Source organism: Chiloscyllium plagiosum, chromosome 7 (genome assembly GCF_004010195.1).
Source record: "Chiloscyllium plagiosum isolate BGI_BamShark_2017 chromosome 7, ASM401019v2, whole genome shotgun sequence".
NCBI lineage: Eukaryota > Metazoa > Chordata > Chondrichthyes > Orectolobiformes > Hemiscylliidae > Chiloscyllium > Chiloscyllium plagiosum.
The window spans coordinates 72136637-72159409 of record NC_057716.1 but is presented as its reverse complement, the minus strand read 5'-3'; the positions used below and the strand labels follow the sequence as shown (position 1 = coordinate 72159409).

The 22773-nt window shown below is 38.4% G+C and overlaps 1 protein-coding gene across 1 annotated transcript in view; it reads right to left on the bottom strand.

Annotated features, from left to right (window-relative positions):
- Positions 1-22773, bottom strand: part of LOC122551696 (DNA replication licensing factor MCM6-like) — a 39575-nt gene that overhangs the window by 10555 nt on the left and 6247 nt on the right. The window contains exons 2-14 of the mRNA XM_043694025.1: positions 14915-15061; positions 14475-14585; positions 13608-13857; positions 12424-12589; positions 11553-11698; positions 10811-10961; positions 10355-10496; positions 9136-9277; positions 7017-7124; positions 5639-5794; positions 5421-5549; positions 5169-5330; positions 3434-3572 (exon numbers count right to left, since the gene is read on the bottom strand). Coding sequence (XP_043549960.1) covers positions 3434-3572; positions 5169-5330; positions 5421-5549; positions 5639-5794; positions 7017-7124; positions 9136-9277; positions 10355-10496; positions 10811-10961; positions 11553-11698; positions 12424-12589; positions 13608-13857; positions 14475-14585; positions 14915-15061 — 1949 coding nt within the window. The remainder of the gene's footprint in view (positions 1-3433; positions 3573-5168; positions 5331-5420; positions 5550-5638; positions 5795-7016; positions 7125-9135; positions 9278-10354; positions 10497-10810; positions 10962-11552; positions 11699-12423; positions 12590-13607; positions 13858-14474; positions 14586-14914; positions 15062-22773) is intronic.

The following is a 22773-nucleotide window of genomic DNA, read 5'->3' as shown; positions in this document are numbered from 1 at the left end:
ATTCTCACTGTTGACCCTATCTAAATCCCTAATCATCTTGTACACCTCTATCAAGTCACCCCTAAACCTTCTTTTCTCCAATGAAAACAACCCCAAGTGCCTCAGCCTTTCCTCATACGATCTTCCTACCATACCAGGCAACATCCTGGTAAACCTCCCTTCTTGGGGTTGCGCTGTGCACTGGCAATAGTCAATATCTACAAAATCTGAACTAAGGGTTAAGGTGACCAGAAAACAATTCTTTGCAGGTTATAATAGTGACTTAACCATATAAGATCAAATTGAAATTATCGTACGATTTTAAATAAAAAATAGTCCAAGAGGAGAGGACTCAAAATTTCATCCACTCCTCACAAAAACTCCACTGTTCTGCAGAGCCTACAAACAGTCTTGAAAAATTTAATCCACGAATTTTTAGAATTTATTCATGTTACGTGGGCATCACTGGCTGTAGTATGGTGCTGTCTGTGTGCTGTAGGTAGACCCACAAAGCTGTTAGATGGGGAATTCCAGAATTTTGACACTATACTGAATGACAGTTATGTATTTACAAGTCACTGTGCTGAACATTTTGCTGATGAGAATTTGCAGGTAGTGGTGCTCCCATGTATCTGCTGCCCTTAATCTGATAAATGGAAGTGCTTGTGGGTTTGGAAGGTCATGTCTAAGGAGGTGAGGTGAATTGCTCCACTGCATCTTTTAGATGGCACACACAGCTGCTAACGAGTGTCACTCGTGAAAGGAGTGGATGTTTGTGATGTAATGCCAATTGTGGGCTTTGTCCTGGATAGTGTCAAATTTCTCGATTGCTGTTAGAGCTGCAGTCATCCAGGCAAGAGGGTCTTATACCATCATACTCCAGACTGGTTTCTCGTAGGTGACTTGGGGGGGTGGGATGTTTACTCAGTATTCCTAACGTCTTTGTGCCAGGTATGATTCCAGTTTTGCTAGGGCTCCCTGATGCCAGACTCCACCAAATGCAGCATTGATGTAAAGGGCTGTAACTCTCACCTCTGAGATTCAGCTCTTTTGCTCATGCTGTAACAAGGTCAGAAGTTGAGAGACCCTGATGAAACACAAACTGTGCACTGGAGAGTAGATTGTTGCCTATGGCCTTTATTGGGGAAATTGTTGGGCATCTACATGAAGGATGGGCTAACTGAACCCCTCAGAAATTTTCAGTTAATCAGGGACAGTCAGCACAGATTCATGGCTGGGAGGTCATGCCTAACAAGGCTCAGTAAATACTTTTTGAAAAGTTGTATTGGACAGGGAAATTTCTATGAATGCTGTTTATATGGAATATAAACAAGACTGGTAACTTAGATAGAACCCCACAGAATTAGGGGCAAAAATTACAGATAATTACAGATAGGTGAACTATTTCCGCTGTTTGGGATTCTGGAACTAAGGGGCATAGTCTGACCATTAAGGCTGGACCATTCAGGAGAGATGTTAGGATACACTTCTACACAAAAAGGGTGGTAGATATTTGGAACTTTCTTCCACAAGTAACAGTTGATGCTAAGTCACTTGCTAGTTGTAAATCTGAGATAGGTAAATTTTGTTAAGCAAAAGGTATAAAGAGGTATGGACGAAAGGCAGGTATATGGAATTAGATTGCAGATCAGCTATAATCTTATTGTATGGCCCAACAGGCTCAAGAAACTGAACGACCTATTCCTATTCCCATAAACAGGTACTGCATGATAGCACTGTTAATAATATCATCCATATCTTCCAATATTTTACTGATGGTTGAGTTTAGGCTGATGAGGTGGCAACTGGGCAGGTTGGATTTCTCCAGCTGGGTGCAGGACACATCTAGGCAATTTTCCACATTGATCCAGTACAGCTACAGCACTGGTAGCTAACAGAGGTATGGTAAGTTCTGGAAGACACATCTTCAGTACTATTTCTGGAATGTTGTCAAGACCCATAATCTTTGCAATGTCCAGTGCCTTCAACCATTTCTTGATATCAGGTGGAGCAAACTGAATTAGCTGAAGACTGGCATCCTGGGGGTTCTGGAGGAGGCTGAGATTGATCATCCACTTGGCACTTCTAGATGAAGATTTTTGCAAATGCTTCAGCCTTATCCTTTACACTAAGGTGCTATGCTCCCCCATCATTGATGATAGGGATATCTGGACAGACACCTCTTCCCGAGTTGCCTAATTACCATATTCATTCATGACAGGATGTGGAAAAACTGCAGAGATTAGATCTGAGCTACTGGTCGTGGAAACGCTTATTGCTTATTATGTTGTTTAATATGCAAGGAGCCCTGTTTTGTAACATCAGTAGATCGACACTAAGGTTTTAGATATGTCCGATGCTGTTCCTGGCATTCCTGCTGCACTCTTTGTTGAACTGGAGGGTTGATCTCTGGCTTGACGGTAATGGTGGAATGGGGGAAATATGCCAGGTCATGAGGTTGCAGTATAATTCTGCTGCTTCTGATGGCCTGCAGTGCCTTGTAGATGCCTAGTGCTAGACTTCTTCAAAGTCTGTCCCATTTAGCACGGCGATAGCGCCACACAACACAATTGCACATTCTCAGTGAAAGCGGGGTGTTGTCTCCACGAGAGCTGTGTGGTGGTCACTCTTACTGATACAGTCACAGATGAATATCTGTTGCAGCCAGATTCGTGAGGACGAAGGTAAGGTTTTGTTTTTTGTTCCCTCACAGACCCAGTCTCGCAACAAAGTCTTTTGGGACTTGACGAATTTGATTAGTGGTGCTGCAGAGCCACTCATGATGATGCAAACTGAAACCCCCCACCCAGATTTCATTCTTGCCGAGCCCACCTTCAGTACTTCCTCCAAGTGTTGTTCAATCAAGGGGGAACAATATGTGACAATCAGCAGGGTGTTTCCCTGTCCATGTTTGACATGGTGCCACGAGACCTCATGATGTCCAGTGTGAATGTTGAGGACTCCCAGGGCAACTCCCTGAGGCCCACATACCAGTGCACAGCCAGCTATTCTGGGCCTGTCCGCCAGTGGGGTAGAGTCAACGTGTAGGTCAGAGAAGGTTTGGATTGCAGTTTCCTTCCCTAAAAGAATATAAGTGAACTACATTGGCTTCAAGATCATTATCAGACTCTTAGTCCCATTTTTATTTAATTCAAATTGCACCATTTGTGATGGCAGGGTTCAAACCCAGGTCACCAAAACATTACCTGATTAATAACTCAGTGCTAACACCACTTGTTCATCGTATGTGTATGAAAAGACAAACTTCAAAAGGAAAATAATATCAATATTGTATTTACCTTAGTTGAAAATTAGAGACAGCATTTGAATAGGTCACTTACCACACCAACATAATAGAAGACAGAAGCCCAAATCGATTCTTACAGACCAAATTGGAGGATAGAATATCAACATGTACAGTCAACTTAAACACTTGAAATTAAAGTCATTTTACCATCAATTCCTTCATGAACTTCCTGCTCCATCTCTTCCCTTCCTTCATCATCTTGGTCAAAACTTACATCTGGAGTTTCCACTCTAATGATTGATTTGTTCAGTAACCGGAAAGCTTCCTTTACATGCTTAGGTTGCACCTATAAAGCCACAAGTAAAAATTTGGCACACGTTCCTTTTTTGGTAGCACTTTCCGTTAATGTTGCTAAAAGAATACCTTCAACAATCTTTAAACATAATCAAAAATAATCATTTAAAAAATGTTCACGTATTTTGATATAATGCAGCAAATTATTACATTGGACAATTTTATAAATCATTCAGCTATAGCAGCAGATAACTGCCAAAAGAAGCATTAAGAGATTTCCCCAGGTTTCAGGTGGACTATTAGATAGGAAGCACAAGTAGCGCAGTTCTCAAAAAAACTGGTAGTTGAAAAAATGTAGGCAAGTATATCATTTGAACATCAATTTTGTAGTTAACTATTATTATTTTGGCCGTATAATTGATCAGAGAAAGGTATCTGCTTAGCTCTGTAGAAGACTTGAACTGGTAGTCTGCGTTATTTAAAAAGGTAGTCAGGCAGTATGACTATGATAGCTCACGATAATAGTGCTGGCCACAATTATTTACAATATATTGTAATGACTTTGATGAGGAAAGTGAATGCGCTATAGCTAAGATTGCAGATGACCAAAATAGATGGCAGGGCAAGTGGTGAGGATTACACAGAATATATCAGAGGGATATAGTCAGGTAAATTGAGTGTGCAAAAACTATTAGATGGAATATAAATGTGGGAAAATTTAAGGTTACGAACTTTTTAAAGGAAGAGGAGGAGCTAAATATTATTCCAATGGAGAAACACTGCAGAAAGCTACAAAAGGATTTGGAAGTCCCCATGCACAGATCACAAAAAAGCTAACACTAGTTCAGCTCATAATAGGGGAATTAAATGGAATGTTGGTCTTTATTTTACAAAGAATGGAACATAAAAATAAGGAAGTCTTGTTAAAGCCGTAAAATGCACGAGGCAGTTCACAGATGGAAAGAATGTCCAATTTTGTGGTTCTTATCTAAGGAAAGAAATTCAAGCTTTGGAGGCAGTTCAGGGGAAGTTCACTAGGCTGATTCTGGGCTCAGAGGGACTGTCTTATGAGGAGAGGTTCAGTAGATTGTGCCTGTACTGACTGGAATATACAAGAATGAGAGGCAACCTTATGAAACATACAAGATTATTAGGGGACTTGACAGGATGGATGCAAAAAGGTTGCTTCTCCTTGTGGGAGAGAGCGTAGGACCGGGTATAATCTCAAACTAAAGGGTCGCACATTTAAGACACAGATAAGGATTTTTTTCCACTGAAGAGGGTAGTGAATCCATGGATTTTTTTTATTGCAGAAGGCAGAGTTAAGTATGTTTAAAGATAAACTGATTTTTAAACAGTAAGAGAATCGAAGATTACAGGGAAAAGGGAGTTGAAGATTATCAATGAACGATGGAATAGGATCAGTTGGCTTCTCCTAAGACGTATGGTCCTACAGCAGGAAGTTTTAGTCTGATGAATAGTAACTAGAGAACAGAAATTTTGAAGGATATGGACAAGAATGATATATATACCTCTCCGATATGATCAAATAATGGTCACTTGAGACTTGGAAAGTAGGGAGGTTAGAATTAGCACCAATGCACAGTCCAAAGCAAGAGGACAAATCTCTTAAATGATTAATAGTTACCTCGTCACAGCAATGCATTCTGGCCATAGATTCAGAGAGTCGAATCATACTCTCCAGCTGACGCACTGTAATTCTCCACGCCGACTTGGTCACCCCAGAGCCATCCCTTTGGCGAAGTCGTCTGTACTGTTCCACTATGAAGTCTTCAGATTCATTTGAAATCTAGAAAATTAAATCCTCAAAGTTATGTTGATAATTACAATTTATACAATCGACAGTCCAATAAACTTCACATCGCATCAACTGACTGACCTTTGGTTTGAACTGCCTTGCAAATAACAGGTACCTCCTGATATCATCCAAAGAGTAGATTCGGTCAACAGATTCTTGGATTCGAGAATGCAAGTCCACAATGCGCCTAGCAATGGCATAATCTGTTACCTAGTTTATAAAAATTACATAACATTAATTTCCTTCAATTGATTAAGAATCAAAATAAAAAATAACACATGAAAATGTGATATTCCCACCTCATTGCACTCATCAACCAGAATGAAAAACAAATCGAATCGAGACATAATTGGTGCTGAGAGATTTACATTCTGTTTGAGAGACTTTGAACGATCATACCGTCCAGCAACTGGGTTTGCTGCAGCCAAGATAGAAGTCCTGGCATTTAAAGTAGCCTAAAAATAATAAAACAAAGATTTTGCTTTACACTTTAACCCACAGAATTTAGTTTTTAATCCATTTAAAAGGTAATGCACAATCAACACACTTCACTATTTCATCTGCTAAACTATTCACTATAAACGATCCCAAAAGAAAGTAATTTCTATTTACTAATAACTGAGAGAAAGAATAAAGATCTTCCCCAGCAAGACATGAAGTATCTCATCACGTGCATTTAAAGTTTTATTATCTGTCTTGTACCTAGATGTCCCATTCACCACCTTTGATAAATTTTCATTGTACATAAAACAAAATGTTAAATATAGTTAACGATGTCGTAACTAGCTTTACTAACTAAACAACTGTTGGATGGTCTCGACCGACCTATCCAAGTATTGTAGCATAACACTGCAGAATGAAAATGAAAATTAAAGTAGGATGGCAGCGTGTTGGCAGGGGAAATAACTGGTTATGATTCAATGAGATCAGATCTTAGGCATCGTGTCAAGTAAAGTTTATTAATGCGCTGAATAAATATTTAATATGCACACCAGTATCAAGGTAATGTGTGGATGTGTGCTAGCAGCAGATACAAGCTAGACAAAAGAGAAAAAATAGAAAATATTGAAAGAAAGATCAGCAGTTATCCTCCATTTAGAAGACAAGGAAAAGAATGCCAAGCAATGACTAAAGCAAAGATTTCAGGAAGTTGTCATTAGCAGATCTGAGCAGCATGGTGGATAGCACTTTAGCCACACAGCACCAGGAACCTGGGCTCAATTCCACCCTTGGGCAACTGTCCGTGTGGAGTTTACATATTCTCCCCATGTCCATGTGGGTTTCCTCCAGGTACTCCTACTTAATCCCACAGTCCAAAGATGAGCAGGTTAGGTGGCTTGGCCATATTCTACGTTGCCCATAATGTCCAGGGGTGTGCAAGCTAAGCCATGGTAAATGCAGGGTGATAGGGTAGGGGTTGACTCTGGTGGGATGCTCCTTGGAAGGTCAGTTTGTACTCGATGGGCCGAATGACCGGCTTCCACACTGTTGGGATTCTATGATCTGTCAGAGAATATTTAAAAATTATAAAAATCTTTGCTCATACTTAAAATTTCACAAAGTTTCACTCTGCCTTTTAACTTTTACTTCCCAAAGAAGCCAACTATAATTCAATCTCTTCAGAATAAGTCCACAGTAAGTAACCAAAAAGATTTTGAAATAATTTAAACAAGTTACTTTGACTCCAGCTTTTGTGATGGAAATGGTTTGTTGTTCCATTGCTTCATGTATAGCGACTTGATCTCTTGAATCCATTTTATCAAATTCATCGATACAGCAAACACCCTATAAGAAAGGAGGAATACTTAAAGACATTGTGGATATTTTGTCAGCATAGAAACCCACAATAATTTGCATCCATGAAGGGATAGGAATAACAAGAAAATTCCACAAGTCCAAAGCTTAGGATACATAAATATGTATCAGGAAAACGTTGAGTTTAGTTAATTATATCACAACTGGCTTTATCAATTAGCCAACTTTGGGATGGTCTCGAGTGACTTATCCAAATATTGCAGCATAACACTGCAGAATGCATGCCACAGGACTCCCAATTCAGAGGTTATCACATACACCATGAATGAAATGCTTTCAAAAATCTGTAATCATAAACTTTTACATTCAGCCACAAACGTTAAAATTAGCAATTTCAAATTGAATATACTTGGGAACATGAGTGGGCCCTTTGAGCCCTTAAACCTGCACTGTCCATTAAATAGATGAAGTGCAACACCACTCATAATATCCAGCTTTACGGCAATAATAGGAAAATGGAGAGACCATAATATAGGTTGACGTAAATAGAGTAAAACAAGTTAATACTGGACAGTCAATATAGCTTTGTCAAAGACAGGTCACGTCTGACAAATCTAAATGGAGTTCTTTAATGAAATGACACAGGCAGTGAATGAGGGTAGTGTTGTGGAAATTGTAATTTTGCACTTTCAGAAAATATGTGACATACTGTCACACGGCAGACTGGCTAGCAAATTAGAAATATTTGAGATTGATGGGTCCTCAGCAACATGGATTAGAAGTTCGCTAAAAGATAGGAAACAGGGGGTTTCTAGATGAGCATTTCTCAATTGGTGTTCTCCAGGGATTGGCACTGTGACCCTTGCCTTTTCTGATTTACAGAAATGATTTGAAGCTATGCGTTGATGGCACAATCTTGAAATCTGCAGATAATACTGAGCTGGGGAGAACAGGAAATTGTGAGGATGATGCTGAGTGACTTCAGAGGGACACTGCTCATTTGGCCAAATGAGCAGATACCTAGCAGATGAAATTCGATGCAGAGAAACATTTTGCCAGAAGAAACAGAGTCAATACAGTTTCTTGTTACAACATTGAATGTACAGCAGAGGGACCTTGGGATGCATACAAATAATGCTCTGAAGGTGGCCAGGCTAGTTGAAACAATTGTTAAGACTGTTTATAGGATTATAAATAGAGGCAATAAAGCAAGGAAGTTATGCTACACCTTTTCAAATCACTGGTCAGACTACATCTGGAGAATAGTGTAAAGTTCTGGACACCTTATTTAAGGAAGGAAGTTAATGCCCTGGAGAAACAATGCAAAGCGGATTCACTAGAAATGATAATCAGGAATGAGGGATGAGGGATTTAGATGCAAGGAAAGATTAGCAAAATTGGGAAATTCCCCTTGTAAGAGAAGACTAAGAAATTACCTTACTGAGGTGTTCAAAATTATAAACACTTGTGGCACAACAAAGAAGCATATTATGTTTCCACTAGTTAGTATGTCAGTAATGAGGGTCACAATTTCAAGATTGTCAGCAAGAAAGCTGGGAATGATAATAAGGAGAAACATCTTTACTAGAGTTGTTAGGATTTGGAATATGCTGCCTGGGAAAGTGGGCGCAGGTAAATTGCATATGTGGTTTCAAAAGAGGGCTGGATATATACTTTAAAGTGATGAATTTAGAGGGCTATGGAAATAGAGCTGATGAATGGCACGAACTGGTTAGCTTTTTCAGGAGCTGGTACAGACAGGATAGGTTGTGGCCTCCTCCTGTACTGTAAAATTCTATGATTCTATCTTTGCCCAATATCTCTCCACAAAAATCAACTTAATTGGTGCAGTATCGACTTCGAGTAGGCGTGTTCCTAACTTCACTTCTTATAAATCTGGCTTTTTTTGACTGTTCTAGATTCCCCAACCAGCCAAGAGAGTTTTTCCTAATATTTTGAAAGATCTAACTAAATCGCCTCTTAACTGTCAAAATGCAACGCAACCCTATGATCAAGAATAAATTGTACAGAATGCCCTTACGTTATCAGCAAGCATCAATGCTCCGGCTTCGATGACAAATTCATGTGATTCTTCATCCTTCACAACTGCAGCTGTGAGACCTGCAGCAGTACTAGCTTTGCCACTTGTATACACTGCTCGAGGACTGAATTCCTCCACATGCCTGTTTTATATTTAAAAAATCTTTAATTTGTAAATATTAAACTGAACAAAGCTATACAACCTTTGCATATTGAACACAAAAATGTTCTCTTACTTTACTTATCCATATGGTCATGCTGTGCTTAGCTCAGAGGCTAGATAGCTGACCTGTATCAAGAACTAGGTTTATATCCACTGGAGAATTAAATCAATATAACCTATGGTGAATTCTCTGATATGGCAAAGGATTTCAGCTCCAAGATATGCATGTAATTATTAATGTTGGATAAAGAATTAAAGCAATGCAACACTATCCAACTGTGCAGCACTGAACATTCACACCCGCGGCATTTTTCATTACAAAGGAACCTCGATTATCCGAATACCAATTATTTGAAAATCGGAATATCGAAGGAGATCTCAAGGTCCTGATAGAAACATTACAAAGACATGTTTCCAACAGTGGTTACGTCTTTTGGTTACAGTGATTAAACAAGCACAGTCTCCAAATGACTACCCTCCCACATTTCCCCCTGCACCCTCCCCCCCAAGACTTTCCCTGGAGTTCTACAAACCCCCCTCTCCACGCTTTCCCAGATAATCTCTCCCACATTGTCCTGTACTGGGCAAAAGTGGAACGGGGGGCTGGGGGACAGGATTGGAGGGCAGGGGCTCACGCGCTTTGTGCTGTTGCAGTATCCTGAACGGAGAGCAGACTTTAAAAACTCCCATCCCCAGAGGAAATCGATTTAATCGATTAAACGAAATAACTGATTATTCGAACGAAATACTGCCCGCACATCTTGTTCGGATAATCGAGGTTCCCCTGTAAACTTTACTAAGTTTAAAACCCATTGGATTGCTTCTCTCTCCGTTTCCCTTCCCCAGGAATATAATTATGAAAACAATTATTTAATCATAGCAGCTTGAATATGTAAAACATGAATTATTATAAACAATTACACATTTTGATAAGTATTAGAACATCTAATTATAATAGTATGACTGAAATAATTGGACCACAACTGGTTTAAAAATACTGATTTTTTAAGAGCATTTGTGATGTCAAAAATTAATATCGCAGTTTGGAATGACTTACTTAAGGAATTGGCTTTTGGCCGTACTTGGGTCGCCAACAATACAAACATTAATATCACCACGTAAAGAGGTACCCTCCAAGGTAGCTTTAGGAACTCCTCCAAACAGCATCAGTAAGACTCCACGTTTTACTTCATCATTACCTGTAAAAGAGAAAATTTTACGATTTCTAAGTATTGCACCACAAAAATAATGGAGCAATTGTTTTTTTCTTGAAGAAAATACCTCCAATTAAGCATCTTAAAAATATACAGCAACAATATTTAAAGATGCTTATTAAATGTCAATAAATATTATTGTACTTTTTATGCAACAATTAATTTTGGCATTTTAAAAATTAACTTAGAATCATCGTTCAGGATGAAAGAAATTTCAATACCAGTTAATCAGAATCACGTTCACATCGAAAGAAAATGCTTTAAAAAAAAAAATACATTCACAAAATGTTACTTCTTACCATGAATAGTAGGGAAAAGACTTGTACAGAGATTATGATACAGATTCTTATCCTGACTCATTTCAAACACTTTCTCCCATTCCTGAACAGTCATCTGATTTTTTATACTTTCTGCAGTCTGTTCTTCTTCTCTCATTTCTTTACCACCAAACTATATATTTTTAGAAACAGAAAGAAAACAGTTTTAATGCAACAAGCTAGACAAAATCTCCAAAGATGTACAGATAAACTCAGTGCTATTTGAAACGTTATAAATAAAGATTCAGAATTTCTAAATACAGGAATAAATTTGATGAATACTGATCAACAAAAGGAAAATCAATTATATCTGCAGTGATCTTAACTGCAAACCTAGAACTTGCAACAATATGAGATAACTCTTAAAATATTCTCGATTTGTCTTTGTTCATTCTGCATGCCACAAGAGACAGTAGCAGCAGAGACAACATTCAAATGAGTTTAGTCAACAATCATAAATTAGCTAAGTTACAAATCTGAACATCTTGTTACATATGCATACAGACAAGTTCAGAATCATTTTCCAAAGTTGTGATCTTGAAATTTTGACAACAAACAAAAAGACTGAGATTTTCAATATGCAAAGAATAGAACAATTGGGAATTAATATAATTAATTGACATTGAAACCAAAATTGTACCTTAGATAAAAGGAAAAAAACATTTTTCAGGTTATTAAATTCTCATGCTCTCCAATTCAACATTTCATACAACAAAATACATACCCGTGGATTTGTCTGTGCCACATGGCATGCTAAAAAGGCTAGCTTGTAGGACAGATCACGCACACCTAAAGCACGAAGACCCCTTACTCCTTCAGTTTCATACCCTTCAGCACCACTGACACGAGATCCAGTTTCAGCACGGATGCCTGAAGAAAACACAAAACGTTTAATCAATAATGGTTCTTCAATCAAAAAAATCACATTCCTTAATTACTACATAAAGTTTCTAACAGTGGTAATAAATAACTTTTGTTGTTACCAGTTTGATGGGTAACATTGGCTAGAAAGTAATTAGTGCACTGTTACCCAATATGGTGAGAGAGAGCAGACAGAGCAAAAACAGAAAGCGAGAGTGTGCGCAAGAGACTGGAGAGAGGATGATATTGCAAGGACAAAATGTAGTCACAAAACCTGCCAAAGAAAAAACTTCAGTATTTAGTTATCAATTGCTTACTGTTCATTAGTGATAGATTAAAGGCTTTTTTTTAAGGTAAATGTTTCAATTCTAGAACAACATACCATTGAAAATACAGCAACACTACAATATGCTTCTAAAAATAACACAACAAAGCATTAAGGCCCAAAATACTGGAGTCCACTGAGATTAGATATGCAAGTTAGGTGATGTCAATTTGAGTGTTTCTCTAAAAGAAAATGTAATATACAAATAGATTAAACAACAATTTTTGGAAGATTATGGACTATTTGGCTAGTTGATACAACCTCTTTACAGAATTTTCTTTATCAGTATGACATTTATAACATAAGAAATATTTCCAATCAAATTACACTGATCCTCATTTGTTAATAAATCTTACCTGCATACATTAAATATAGCAAACTTAGTTAAAGTGACTAATTTATAGCATACCTGGTGTAGTCAGTTGAGATACATCAGGAACCACAATAAGCATTCCTGTGAAGTCACATTTATCACCAGCTTGTGCTGATTCTACAGCTTCTGCACGCAAAATAACTTCCACACTGCGGGGAATGCTACCTCTTGGTAACTCAGCTTGAGTTTCCTGAATACGAACCTGAAAAGATAAGCCAGTACAAATTAATCAAACGATAGGGGATATGAAAGACAGTCATTAAGTACTGAAATGTTTATGGTTTGCTCCTTTGAACTCATAACTCAGAAACAATTCCCATGAAATTTGTATTTAAAATGGTTTTGAATATTGCACCTAAATATTAAGAGAATACTCAAAAAGCAGAAGACAAAGTAAACATTTTATTATTCAAAATCACATTATAAATTTTATTTTATTGATTTATCTTCACTATTCTGCACACTTTTATTTTAGAACATTCGTTTTCCCAAAATTAAAACTACAGCTAAGAGGTCAGCAGCTTGCATTATGAGTAGGTAAAATATTGAATGCAAGCAAAGACACAAATTCTAAGTATACATTATTTAATCCTTTCACCATTGTGTTTGAGAATAAACAAGGTAGAAATTTGAGTTATGTAGGCTATCCAATGGAACAATAACATTTTAATACTGCTAACTTTGAGAATATTCTCTAATCACAGGATTTTGAAATAAAATTGATCCAATTATTTCTGTATCACTAGTAATGGAGTATTATTTCAGATATGTAGTTGTGCAGTCAACATGAAAAAGGCAATTTGCTCCCCTATCTTTGGCTTAACGGTGATTAAACCACAAAAAGTAAAAATAATCATTCCACTGTTTTATGCCTCTCACCCTATTTATGGGATGACGTTGGTGAAAGAGAAAGTCAATGAAGAAAAAAACTCATGTCCTGCCACCCTTGGAGTTTTGGTTACCATTTTGACATGTACAAGATCTTCATTGTGCAAGTCAGTTTAATAATGGCAGATTCAAAACACGAATTGAAATTGTAAGTATAAGTTTTGCTTTGGACCCCAGATACTGAAATTTGATGCACAAACTCAAAGACCAAATAAAATTTCATTTTTTAAAAAAGTATGTATTTCCATATAAATTTGAACAGATTCTTCCCCAAAATGTTCTCAGAGTACAAGAACAACATGGTAAACTTTCAATCGCAGTTGTACACTCACCTTCTGAAAGTCAACAAATCGTGATTTATTAGTGTCCAGCATAAATCGTCTCCTGTTGGCACACACTGGATTTCTGCAGATATTTGGCTGGGTGTATTTGAACTGTTGCTCTACGTCCTTGACCACCGTCTGACAATCGAGACACATAAATGTTCCACTGACCAATTCTGGGTGAACAGGATGGGTTCGAACAACTTGCCCGCTGATGCGTAGCAGGGTTCCAATTCGTGCTGCTGTCAGTTCTCGGATTCTGGTTTAAAACAAAAAGACATTGGTCTTCGATCATTTTTAGTGGTTGGTTAAGAATGATTAAACATAAACAGATTTAAACCTTCAATTATATATTGTTTTCTTCCCATAAATGTACTTGATAACTTTGCAAACTTAATTAAATCTGCTAGACGAGACTGTAAAAAGATCAAGACAAATATTTAAATTTTACAACTTTGAAATTTACTTAGTACTTTGATGAATTTGTATTCTCAAATAGAAGCTGAGAGCAGATTTATAAACAAGAAATCATGATTTGATACATGACAGTTTAAAATTAGTGCAGTTTAACTTCAAATGTGTAGCTGAATGGTCAAACATGAATGAACTCTTCTTCCGTATTTCAGTGTAAATTGAAGACAGTTAAATCTAGTCCTCTCGTCCAACACTGGTAAAGAAAACTCATGAGAAATGAATGGGAATAAATTGAATTTATAGATTTCAATAAAGTCTACAGAGCTGGATTATGGTGATATTGCTCTCTTGACCGAGATACAACAGACACCTGAAAAGAATCTTGAACTCATTCTTCACTTAATTGGAATTTCATTTGACGGACAATGCGAAACAGAGAAAAAAAATCAATTTTTCTCTTACTTGTGTCTGGCTGGTAAGTCCTGAATTGCAACATAAAACTCCTTATTTGGTGGAATAGTCCCATGGTCTCTGGCAAAATTCCGAACAGCACGGCAGAGATATGGGTACACTCTGAAAAAGATTCAACAAGAAACTGTAGCAGATCAGATCGTTAATTGCTCGTCTTAATATTTGATGTATGTTTGTTTCAACAGTTCGAAAATTTTTAAAGTGCATCTTCTCCATGACTAATTAAAAGATTTCTTCCTTGGACTACAACCAGTTAGACCAACTGATGTTTCCTCCCCAAGTATTGTTTCTTCCTAAAGTCTTAAGTTTGTATATGTTGTTTTAAGACTAAGTTCCCACTATTTAATTTGCCTATTGACACACTATGTGGCACCCTGTAGCCATAAACATTTAATTCAAGCTTCAATGTGGATTAGCAGCATTCATTTCACCTGTAAAATTCCTCTTGAATAGTGGTTGCCAGTTGCTGGTTATACTGTTCCAGATCCACAAAGCTTACAGCAAGAGTGTTCCTTTCAGGACGGATTAGCTCTTCAGCATCATGCAAATATTTAACTTCACCATCACTGTTCTGGAATCTGTTAAAGAAAAGATCTTATTACAAAATCCAAAAGATGTTTTTATACTTGTAGTTGAATGGTCAAACATGAATGAACTCCTCTTCCATATTTCAGTGTAAATTGAAGACAGTTAAATCTAGTCCTCTAGTCCAACATGGTAAAGAAAACTGCGATAGAAAGGAATGACATTTCTGTTATAGGAGTGAGTGGAGTTTTAAAATGCCACTTGCATCATCACTACAGATATTACCAAACCAAAATGTAATCACAACAGGTTTTGAATATATTTGAGAGATTATTTGACAATGTAACTTATTGATGGACCAACTGCCCATAAGTAAATTATGACTAATCTAACATGATCTTGCACACCATAATATCACCAAACTAAAACAGGTGACAAATAGTATAAAGCCTCCATCAAACAATCTATGGCAGCCTGGTGCATGGACAGCTAAGAACATTGGAAGTAAGAGTGTGAGTAGGCAATTCAAACTTTCGAGCCCACTCCGCCAGTTAACACTATCATGGCTGATCATATCCTGGTCTCCACTCCACTTTCCTGCCTGCTCCCCTTAGCCCTTTATCCTGTTTTTCATCAGAAACATATCTATTTCTCTCTTGAATCTGTTGATTAATTCTGCCTTCACTGCACTCTGTGGCAGTGAGCTGCACAAATTCACAACACTCCAAGAGACGTAGTTTCCAATCTTAGTTTAGAACCTAACTCCTCTCATTCGATATCTATGCAGTCTTGTTCGAGGTTGTCCCAAAAAGGGGCAAACATCTGTTCAATGCACTTTAGCATTTTATATACCTCAAAGCAGATCCCACCTCATTCTCCCGAACGCCAGCGAGTACAAATCCAAGCCATTCAACTGCTCCTCGTACAATAGGCCTTTCATTCCTGGAATCAATCTTGCAAACCTCCTGTGAACTGCCTCTAGTGTCATCACATCCTTCCTCAAGTCAGGACAGAAAAACAGGACACAATATTCCAGATCTGGTCTCACTAACGTCTTCTTACAATTGTAACAATATTTCTTTACATTTCTAACCCAGTCCTTTTGTAATAAATGTCAGGATTCCATTTGTCATCCTTATTATATGCTGCACCTGCACACCCATGTGTGCAATTTGTGCACAGACACCTAGATCCCTCTGCCCTAATGTACTTTGAACATACAGTACATGTACACTAAATGAGATTAATATTTTTGCTTGGATAGTCTGAATGGGGTACACAATGTTAGATTATGAGACAGAGAAGCAGAAATAGGCTAGTCCAATGGTTCTGTTCCACCAATCAATGGGATCCATGGCTAATATGACAAACTACTTTCCTACAAAAAGAAACCTCTCCACATCTACCCTATCAAGCTCCTTATGAATTTCGTTTTTCAGATGCCTCTCATTCTTCTAAATTCCAATAAACAGAAACACAAATTACTCAACCCTTTCTTCTAAGAAAATTCCTCCATACTTAGGGTCAACTTGGTGCATCTCTGGAATGCCTCCAATGCCAGTATATCTTTCCTTAGTTAATGGGACCAAAACTGTTCAAGGTATTTAAGATGATGTAGTCAAACTAGAATCTTGTATAGTTTTAGCAGACTTTCAAATTTTATAAAAATACTGTGGATGCTAGAAATCTGAAACAAAAGGAAGTGCTGGAGAAGCTCCATTCTGGTAGCATCTGCAAACAGAGAAAGTTAACATTTTGAGTCTGGTTTGACTCATTAAAACCGTTTAGTACCAGGTCATGCCTGACATTCTGAACAGTCATATCAAACTTGAAATGTTAACTGTTTCTCTCTCTGCAGATGTATACAGGCTTGCTGAGTTTCTCCAGAATTTTGTGTTTGTTCCCTATTTTACCATTTCAATGAAAAGTATTATACTTTTCAATGACTTTTATCGAAGGCCAACATACCATTTACCTAAGTATGGAAGATAGCTCACTGAGCTTAAAGGTTTGTTTTCAAGACATTTCATCACCATACTAGGTATCATCATCAATGAGAGTCTCTGGTGAAGCGCTGGTGCTATGTCCCGCTTCTCTATTTATAGGTCTAATGATACTGGATTGTGTCTTTTGGTGGCCAACTGATGTTCATGTATTCGGGTGGCAAGATTCATGCTAGTTTGTCCAATGCAGTGTTTTGTTTTACAGTTTTGCAAACAGAGCTGCATCAAGATATTACGTCAACAAGCTACATCACACTGCAGCACCCAAAAACTAAAAAAAAGCAGAAGAGAAATACCTTTACAACGTTTTCAGGAAAAATGGGTACTCAAACACAATCCGCTGATTCTTCAGAAACAAACCCAAACAAGCAGACACAACGCAACCAAAAAACAACAGCCACATTACCTTACATCAAAGACATATCAGAAATGACTCCCAGACTACTCAGACCCTTTGGCACCATGGTAGCTCACAAATCTACCACCACACTTAAATAGCATCTAAATGACCCTAAAGGATCCATTAGATACCACCAGCAAAACAAACTTCATTTACAAGATACCTTGCAAGAACTGTAAAAAAACCCACTACATCGGACAAACTATGAGGGAATTTGCCAGCAGGATATATGAACACTAACTCGCCACCAAAAGACACAATCCAATATCACTAGTTTCTATACACACAGACAAAGAAGGACACCATTTTGACTGGGACAACACATCCTCAGACAGGCGAAACAAAGACATGCATGAGAATTCTTACAGGCATGGCATTCTAACCAGAACTCCATCAATAAACACATCTATTTAGACCCTAACTACCTTCCCTTGAAAAAAAGAACTGGAAATAACATCACCCACCTTAAGAAACCAAGACTTATAAATAGAGAGACGGGATATAGCACCAGCGCTTCACTAGAGACTCACTGATGACATTACTTATGGTGATGAAACGTCTGAAAACAAATCTTCAAGCTCAGTTAGCTAACTTATATAGTTATCATCAACCTGAGCTACAAAGCTTCTCAAAAATTGTTAAACCATTTACATGCCTCATTACTCTAAACCATGTGCAAAAATCACAAAAAAAGCACAAAGTCTCCCAAATCCTTGTGCTGCAGCAGCATTCTGCAGACTTAATTCCAGTTAAATAACATATAATTCTATGCTTCCTGCCTCAATGCATCTCATATTGTCCCATATTATATTCCAGCAGCCAAATTTTTTGCCAATTCACTTAACCTGCCCAAATCTCACTGCAGACTGTTTGCCAACTTCACCACCTATTTTCTGACATTTGCAAAATGCAGCTTTAATACTCTTGTTGTATCCGAGAACTGTTGAATCTGAAGTTTGTCCAACGAGGCACATAAGAGGCCACCAGGAAAAGTCATTTTTAAACATAATTGGTCAAACACTGAATATTGTACACACAGTCAGTCAATCTCTACTGCTTCCAACTGTCTGCATTGCCCCAACATGGCCAGGGCTTGTATTCTCCCAATTTTATACTCATTCTTAGTACCTTTACTCTCCTCCAATCACCTAATTCAAACACTGGAGTGACTGCCATCTTAGTGGTCAGCTCCCGTTCTTTCTAGAATATTCCATCTGTTATGGGGATAGAGAAACGGGCCTAACCTCGGTTGTTGGTAAAATTCTAGAATCCATCATTAAGGATGAGGTTTCTAAATTCTTGGAAGAGCAGGGTCGGATTAGAACAAGTCAACATGGATTTAGTAAGGGGAGGTCATGCCTGACAAACCTGTTGGAGTTCTTTGAAGAGATGACAAGTAGGTTAGATCAGGGAAACCCAGTGGATGTTATCTACCTAGACTTCCAAAAGGCCTTTGGAGAGGGTGGACGCTAGGAAATTGTTTCCGTTAGGCGAGGAGACTAGGACCCGTGGACACAGCCTTAGAATTAGAGGGAGCAAATTCAGAACAGAAATGCGGAGACATTTCTTCAGCCAGAGAGTGGTGGGCCTGTGGAATTCATTGCCACAGAGTGCAGTGGAGGCTGGGACACCAAATGTCTTCAAGGCAGAAATTGATAAATTCTTGATGTCACAAGGAATTAAGGGCTACGGGGAGAATGCGGGTAAGTGGAGTTGAAATGCCCATCAGCCATGATTGAATGGCGGAGTGGACTCGATGGGCCGAATGGCCTTACTTCCGCTCCTATGTCTTATGATCTTATAACAATATCAGTCAAAGCAAGTGCTCAGAGACAGTATAGTTTTACCTCCTTCATCTTTATTCTGGTCCCTGGAAGGAGCGAGCGCGATCGGACATGTGCTGTCCCACTCTGACTTCAGTCGAAGCAAAATGCCGAGAGACACAGTATAGATTTATCTCCTTCATCACTATTCCGGGCCCTGGAGGGAGAGAGAACGATCGCCCACGTACACAGAGACATGAGTTCTCGGTCTTCTCTCTCGAACAGCAGTTTCTTCATGAATTATATAATCATTTTACAGGGAGAAGCATCCAGATAAAGCAATATACATATTTATTGGGTGACCATTACAATCAGCGAGTGTCAATAGTAAAGATTAAGCCATCTGCTGTTACACAATGAATATTCTTAACCTTGTAAACTGGCTTCACAAAATGAATACATTCTACCTTGTTAACTGACTTCACACACTGAATGCTTCTTTATCTTGTTAAATGGCTCTACATAATGAATAACATTTCATCTTGTAAACTCACTACCTTTACCTCCAGCACCCCATCGTTAAGTGCAAGTTGTTATCTGATGTGAATCATACTCAGCTGAGCCTCTTGTTTCATAAAACCCCTAAAAACCTAACTTTCTCTATCTGCCTATACCTTAAACACTTTCTCATGTTGGTTTTCTACACGTCCAGTCTTTTACTCCCTCGTAGCATCCCCCCCATCATTCAACAAACACCCTCCATTTTCCAATCAGGTAACATGTACAATATAAATTCTGCTGCAGATATTTTGTCTTAAACCTAGCTGTTTTAAACATAATCAAGCTTCCTCCCAGACGTTCTCTCATCTAAGTCATCCACATTTATTGTTAATAATTATGATGGATCCAAGTTACAGGATGGCAGTGTGAATATTCCTCTTTATCCCAACAATGTCATCTATTAGGTGCACAATTTCCCCTTAATGAAACCATCCTGACTTTGCTTGATTATCTCATGCATTTATAAATGCTCTACTCTTATATATCCTTTAGAACAGATTCTATATTTTCTAGCTCAGAGATAGAGAGCTGCCAGTGGAAGCAACGCATTGAACAGTGTCAATGAGAACATATCATATTACACTCTACGAAACTGCAAAGAACTGTGTCTTTCATCACTTCAGAGCATCCCAAAGCCTTTCAATAATCAATATATGTGAAGCGATAGGGCCCAGTTCTAGATATTTTGTCTCCTTCTCTTTTTGAATATGGCTATTACACTGGCAGTTTTCCAATTCTCTTGGACCTGAGGCTAGTTCTTTCAATACCTGTCACATAGATTGGTTTTTAGTCTCAATAGTTTCCTTTGCTTGTACTTTTCTATAAGGATAGTTACACTATGTATTTCTTCTCCCTCCCTTTGCCATTTGATTAATGACATTTCATAATTAAATAATGTCTTCTACCATGAACAGTGGTGCAAAGTAATTATTCAATCTGCCATTTCCTCTTTCCCCTTTTTTAAATATCAAAATCCCAATCTCAAAAAGTATCTCACTTTACAAAAAGATCAAAAGATCAATTTAAGTAGGTACACTCCCTCAGACAGAGAACATGGAGTGGAGGTAGCCACAGAGCTGCACAGTTTTTGTTTTGAAAAAGATGGACAGCAATTGGTTTTTAACAGCCTTCTGATCTTTCTGCTGCTGTTCAGTTAGTTGATATTTCTCTTTCTCAGTAATGAAAGATCTTGCCTTCCTGCTGCCTTGACCTATGCAACATCTTCTCCTCGAAACGGAATTAGTCAGCTTTTGGGAATTTTTACAGCTGACAGGTCAATCTTTGCAATGATAAACTTCTGGTGGACTCCATGTAGTTGACAGCCGGAGGACCATTCACCAGCAGCATGCGACTGTCAAGTTACTTTTGGAAACATCTCACACTTGCACCCGTGGCAACCGGCAAATATGATAAGAACAGTTCCTAGGATGATGGCTGCTCAAAAACACCTTTTGTGCTGGCTTAAAAGGTTTGTTACCAAGACTAACCCTTTTGCGAGGGACATCGCGTCGAAGCCTCCCCGAGAGCTTCAGTGGGTGGGGGAGACTCTCTACTGGAGTCTACTCAACCTTCCCCGGTTCTTTCCCTGAGATCGTTCAATTGCCTGGAATAAAATTCTTACAAGCAGTCATTTAAAGGTTTAGCACATGTATTTAAACATTTACTAGTCTCACAGTTAGAGTAACAAGACACCAAGCCCTGATCTACGTACAGGCTCTAAAACCTCAGCAGAGTAGTGGTACCAGCACTTAGCAACGTTGTGCTCTCAGTCTACTCCAAAAATAGCACTCTCAATCTTTAGTATTCATACAGATTTGGCCCACTAAACATGTCAATCAAACACCTGATGAACATGATGTCCTCACCACATTCCCGCTGCGCTTGTGATCAACTTGTTAGTCTTTTGTTGACCGATCACATGACTAGAATAGCAATAATGAAACTGCCCTTGTACTGACTCGGGCGATGACATGAAGTGTTGATATCCTCTAAAGTTTGGTCACATACTCATCACCTCACATTCTTGTTTAAACCTGATTACCAACTGTCTTTTGTGTCTTAAACCCATTCCTTAATGTTTTCCATCTCAGGCGCTTGGTAAGTAAACTCTTTATTCAAACCCTTATTGTCTTTCCTTGTAGGTACTTGAAGTTTGAATTGATCTGTCAAAGGCTTTTGTTCCTCCTTAATGACTAATTTTTAAAGTTTCATTGCTACCGAAACTTGTTCTTGTACAGAGGTGGACTTCTGGCTTTACCCAGCAAAACTTGAAACCTTTATTTAAAGTTATCTTACTTAATACTTTTACTTTATTTCTAGTGTTCTTTGGTTTCTTTGCTTTTCTTCCATATCCTTTCTCAATCTTCAGTGGGGCAATAATGCAGCTTTCTATAGATTTATGATATGGGTAAAAGTTTTGACTCCATAGAGTCATAGAGATGTACAGCATGGAAACAGACCCTGCAGTCCAACCCGTCCATGCCGACCAGATATCCCAACCCAATCTAGTCCTACCTGCCAACACGCGGCCCATACCCCTCCAAACTCTTCCTGTTCACATACCCAACCAAATGCCTTTTAAATGTCGCAATTGTACCAGCCTTCACCACTTCCTCTGGCAGCTCATTCCATACACGTACACTCTCTGCGTGAAAAAGTTGCCCCATAGGTCTCTTTTATATCTTTCCCCTCTCACCCTAAACCTATGCCCTCTAGTTCTGGACTCCCCGACCCCAGGGAAAAGACTTGGCCTATTTATCCTATCCATGCCAGTCATAATTTTGTAAACCTCTATAACGTCACCCCTCAGCCTCTGATGCTCCAGGGAAAGCAGACCCAGCCTGCTCAGCCTCTCCCTGTCGCTCAGATCTTCCAATCCTGGCAACATCCTCGTAAATCTTTTCTTAACCCTTTCAAGTTTCACAACATCTTTCCGATAGGAAGGAGACCAGAATTGCACGCAATATTCCAACAGTGGCCTAACCAATGTCCTGTACAGCCGCAACATGACCTCCCAACTCAATACTCTGACCAATAAA